The following is a 5659-nucleotide window of genomic DNA, read 5'->3' as shown; positions in this document are numbered from 1 at the left end:
CAGTGAGAAGCCCTCACCTGTAGGTTCTCCAGAGTTATCTCCTAAAGTTCCACAATCAAAGCCTTGCTCCGCTGGAAATTCCTCAAAATCACCTTTAGAGCAAAACCACAGAAATACTATCAGAATCTATCGAGAACTAAGCTATCGATACTTACTAAGGTTACTCGAAGTAATCTATACTCTAAGGTACGATAATCTAGCGCGAAAGACAAGTTTTCGGAAAAGGAAATTTTCCCCTTCCTCCCCTATAGGGCTCGGCCACTTTACACAATTATGGGGCTCGATTTTTCTTCGATCAAACTTGGTTCCTATGCTTTCATTAGCCGTAACTAAGGGTATTCTGAACTCGGAAAAATTATCGGATCAAAAACTGTCGCAGGGGTATTTTGGTCATGATTTTTAACTTAGAAATTTCAAAACTGAAATCCCAAAAACCAAATTTTGCAGGGACGTTACTAACGACGTTTATGACAACTAATCCTACTAACACTAAGCTAAGGCGATAGTTTTCAGCCTAAAGGTTGAAGCTTTACACCAAAAACTCCAAAAATGGGTATTTTAGGTTCAAATTGATTCCGACGGAATTCCGGCGACATAACGGAAAATCTAATCCGGCAGAAGTGATCTTGGGCGCATAAGGAAGAGGTTTAGAATCAGAAATGAAAGATTCAGGATAGTTTTGCAAAAACCCATAAACTATCCGCTCAGAAAACTCTACAGAAAAGCTATGGAAAAAGCGATCAGAGGTAAGGATTAGCGACTATACCTCGAAGCCTTGAAGCAGCGACTAACGGATCAACGATCAAGCAAGTAATGAAGAAAACTCTTCTTCCTTCTTCCTTGTTGAAGCTCGCGGGTTTGAAGAGAGAAAATGGAGGAGAATTTGAGTTTTTCTTCCTTTCTTTGCTATATATAAAGGTTGGAAATTCGCGGGAAAATGAAAGTTTCGCGAATCTGATTTTTCCGGCGTCATTCTCCGTGAATTATTAGATATGTTTTGGCAAAGGAATTCCTAAGCTAAGAAGATGTCTCCTTGTATTTTTGGCAACTAATGCAAAGTCGGTATAAAACTATTTTACCCGATAAGTTGCTTTTTGCATCGAATGTCGGAATAGAAAACTTCCTTCGGAAGAAAGATTGAAATCATCAAGAGAAATGGGTGTACACGTGTAGAATATTCATTTGAAGCTCTGAATAGATAAAGTCCCCATAGTCGGGTGATTCTAGGGTTTTGAAATACCAGGGATTCGGTTTCGGCAAACTTCCGATGATTGGAATCGGACGTTCGTAGATCCTAGAGTTTCGCCTCGAAACGATTGTGATATATGGAAAAAGAGAAGTTCTAACATTTCTCTGAAGATTTTTGGAATTAACTTCCGTCGTGCCTAAAAGTGAAAATTAGCTATATACTAGGGTTTCTGACCTAGATTTAAGCGTATAACGATCGTGCTATAACTTTTATCTATCATATTGCAATCCTTGAACTTTTCCTGAACTTTCTCCTTCATAAATATATTTCATTTAATAAACTTTCGTTCAGGTTTCCCTTCACATTACATCAACCCTAATCGTAAATGGAAATCTCTTCCACTTATTCTAAGCTTAAAATCTTGGGTCTTACAGTAAGTCGTTCGTGAGATTGACTACATGTCTGCTGATGCTTGAACCCTTTTGGAGGCCGATTGTTCGACCGTCGAGGAGAATCTTTCGGAGGAGGAATAGAGTCTTATGGGCTTGAGCCTTTTGGGTAGAGAGTTTACTGTTGTTGGTGGAAGCTTGTAGGATGATCATATGAGATTTTGTTCTCTTTTTATTCAAGGAACGGGCGGATGTCAGGCGTAGAACTATGTATGTGTCTTAGTGGTATTATGGTTTTGGGTTAGTACTTGAGGGTGAGCCGAGTTTTCTTGAAGGATTCGAACCTAACCTAGAGACCTTCTTTTTTTGTTGGCTCAGGAGTGGTCGAGCATTAGTTTACCCTATGTCTTTCAAATTAAAGGAATCATTTGTAATCAAGATTTTATTAATAAAATGGAATTATCCAGTCCATTTACACCTTCAGTTGTTAGTTTTTTTTTTAATTCAGCAAAATTCACCCACATTTTTTTGGAAAGGTTACTAAAGTGACCCTCGAGAAATCGGGGTGTTACATTGTGGTATCAGAGCTTGTCGAGTCTTTCAGGAGTCTTGGGGAATAGGTCTTGTGTGCTAAGTTGTGTGGACTCTGAAAAGGGTCAAACCTTGTTTGTGTGTGTGAAGCGATTGCCGCTTCGCTGGTTTGAGTTACTACTTAATCATAATGAATTAGTATATTCCGTACTATATTATGATGGGTACTAACTGTTTGATTTAGTTAAAGGAATGGTAAACACGAACCAACTTGCGGAGGCGATGGCCGTTATGGCCCAAGCTATGACGGCGCAAGCAGCTGACAATGCTCAGAGGCGTGCTGACAAGGCTGCGCGTGAGCTACATCAGCGTGAGAGAGAGGCGACCCTAGACCAGAACAGGGGACTGACTAACTTCAGGAGGCAGGATCCACCCAAGTTCATGGGTGGAACTGACCCGGACAAGGCGGATCTCTGGATCCAAGAAATCGAGAAGATCTTCGGAGTTCTGCAGACTGCTGAGGGAGCCAAGGTGGGCTTGACTACCTACCTTTTGCTGGGGGATGCTGAGTACTGGTGGAGGGGCGCCAGAGGGATCATGGAGGCCAACCATGAAGAAGTGAATTGGAACTCATTCCGTGCTGCATTTATGGATAAGTACTTTCCAATCAGCGCCCGGGATGAGAGGGAATCACAATTTCTGACCCTTCGTCAGGGGAGCATGACCATACCAGAGTATGCTTCCAAGCTGGAGTCTTTGGCCAAGCATTTCCAATTCTTTAACAACCAGGTCGATGAGCGCTACATGTGTAAGCGATTTGTGAATGGATTGCGAGCAGATATTGAAGATTATGTGAGACCGTTGGGGATCACACGGTTTCAAGCATTGGTGGAGAAGGCAACCGAGGTGGAGATGATGAAGAACAAAAGGATGAACCGAGTAGGAACTGGGGGGCTGATGAGGTCGAGGTCCCAAAACAACCACGAGACGGAAATATTACAGCAGAGGAAGCCGTATCAGCTTCCGGAGGGGAGAGGTTTTACCCCAGGATCGTACAAACCTATGATTGCTGCTACTCCAGGGGCAGGAAGCCAATCAGCACACCCTGAGGTGACATGTTTCAGGTGTGGGAAGAATGGACACTATGCTAACTCATGTCAGAACCAAGGGCCCCGATGTTTCAATTGTAACCAGCCGGGGCATATGGCCGTCGAGTGCAAGGCACCTATGGCGGAGCCAACTGTTAATATTGTGAAGGGGAAGCGTACAGCTGCAAAGGGGAGAGTTTATGTCATGGATAGCGAGGAAGCTGATGGAGCAGAAACTAAAACTGATCTCTGGCTTATAGTTTCGAGGGCGAAACTATTTTAAGGGGGGTAGTAATGTAAGACCCAGGTAGATTAAGTATTTAATTAACTAGTTATGTATCAGCTTAAGGGCGATAATCGCTATTAAGCTTTAGATGATATGTTCTTTGTACTCTGTGTGCTTTATATAAATGATGTATTATTAATATTATTAGTATTTTCGCCCTAACTAAATAAGAAAATATAAGAAAGAAAGAAAACAAAGAAAAAAGAAAGAAAGAAAAAGAAAAGTTCACGACAGTAATATATATACACTAACGTATATATGTGTATATAAATGTAAAAAAACACTTGTTTAACACTATTACACTTGATCACTTAATTTTGCTCAAAGTGATCTTAAATTATATCATAGAGTCCCTAATAATTTTTGGGATCATAATTCATCTTCCCTATATTTTTCTATAGCTCTATGAGTTAAATCCTACACTATCAAAACTAAAACTTACGCTTTAACTCCATATCAGAATTGTTACCTTCGTTGAAAAATATTGTAAACCTGTGCCTAGAAAAATTACGTGGAAGAAATTTACCTGAGGAAAGACCACGTGTCTTCAGTTTACTCAAGGAAAAATGATAATCCAAGCCTACTACCTACCAACAATTGACACATTTCACCCTATGCCATGATACACACAGCTTACTCATGTATTCTGATCCATTAATCCGTGAGTAAACTACTAATCTCGGTGCCTACAAAAAGCAAGTCTGTAGTGTTGATTCAATATGTCTTTGCAATCTTAAGTAATGTCTCTTCCCTTACGTTCAGATTAAGGTTAGTAGTTCAAAACACATTAGTGCATGAGTTTTACTGAAAAAAAAATTGGAGAGGTTGTCTTGAGTGCGAGGAGCGAACTTGTGCTTAATTCAAGTAGCGGGAGTGATCGATTTGGAAAGAGAGCAAGCTTTGCGTTACAAAACTGGACAAAGCACAGGTGAGGGCACTTCGCTTCGGCTATTATATTGCTTGAAAATATGTGATATATGCTTGTTTTGAAGGTAACTTACTTGCTTGTTAAGGCTTTAGGTGTCGATAATTCGACATATATTAATTATTGATGATTGTGATTGACTGAGGCTTATGTCATTGCTATTTTCTAAGGCTTATGCCATTGCTTTCTGTTGAGGCTTCGGCCGATTGTTGTGGTTCTTGTCAAACTGGATTGTATGTTATTTTATGTCAGATTCTTGATATTTGTGCATATGCTTTTGTTGGATTATACTTACTAGAACTGATGCTTTTGCATGCAATTGCGGAGTGTGGGTAACACTTGGTTATCTTATGATAGTGACACTTTTGAAAGTATTGTAGACATGCTCTGACCAGAGATCTGAGTCTTTTCCATGTTAAGGATCATGGCTTTTCCCGGGGATGTCACTTGGGGTTATTGGGAATCTTTGTTTTGATAAGTTTTGAAAATAAGAGAATAAAGAAAGCTGGTATTTTTGTAAATTAATGACATAATGTATTAACTCATGAAAGAACCTTTTACTTAATAAGAGAATATTTTCAAAGGAAACTTAGGTGGTGGAAAAGAGTTTGAAAACGGGAATTGCCGACGGTCCGGGTTTGACAAGGTTGTGAACCTAAGTGTGGACATCGGGATGATGATCTGCTGTGACGGGAAGGTCACAGAGTGCGGATGGCACTCATAATTGTTAAGTGTTGGTTCGGTCATAAAGAGATGAGCCGTTGTGACGAGAGATCACTGAGTGCGAGTAGTACTCTCTTCGCTCTTTGAATAGTTTGTTTGGCCATCGTGAGGGTGAGCCAGTGTAACTTCAAAGGTCATTGAGTGCGAGTAGCATTCTTTTGCTTGTTGAGTAGTTTGTTTGGCCATCGAGAAGGTGAGCCAGGGTGACTAGAAAAGTTACTAAGTGCGGCTAGCACATCTCTCTTGTTGAGGTCTTTGGGTCGGGGGATCGACGTTTACCTTAGGATGTTGTAGAGACAATGTACTCTAGCTTGACACGCGTATCCGGTGAGAACGACTCGTTGTTTGGCTAACCATACTGCACTCATGCATACATTTCCTGGGGAGCGTGCGGCTTTCCGAAGGACGATATCAGATCGGACTTTAAGAAGTGAGATGCTTCAAGAAGCGAGATGCTTCAGGGAAGCGAGATGCTTCAAGAAGCGAGATGCTTTAGAGGAGCGAGATGCTTCAGTGGAGCGTGATGCT

General features: G+C 40.9%; 1 protein-coding gene across 1 annotated transcript; it reads left to right on the top strand.

Moving 5' to 3' along the window:
* Positions 1-2400: 2400 nt before the first annotated feature.
* LOC130737734 (uncharacterized) lies at positions 2401-3480 on the top strand. Its single transcript, XM_057589576.1, has 2 exons — positions 2401-2727; positions 2899-3480. The coding sequence occupies exons 1-2, from the start codon at positions 2401-2403 to the stop codon at positions 3478-3480; spliced, it is 909 nt and encodes a 302-aa protein (XP_057445559.1).
* Positions 3481-5659: the final 2179 nt, after the last annotated feature.

The sequence above is a fragment of the Lotus japonicus genome, chromosome 1, assembly GCF_012489685.1.
Source record: "Lotus japonicus ecotype B-129 chromosome 1, LjGifu_v1.2".
Lineage (NCBI taxonomy): Eukaryota > Viridiplantae > Streptophyta > Magnoliopsida > Fabales > Fabaceae > Lotus > Lotus japonicus.
Note: the sequence above shows the minus strand (reverse complement) of the source record. Positions and strands in the feature narration are given on the sequence as shown.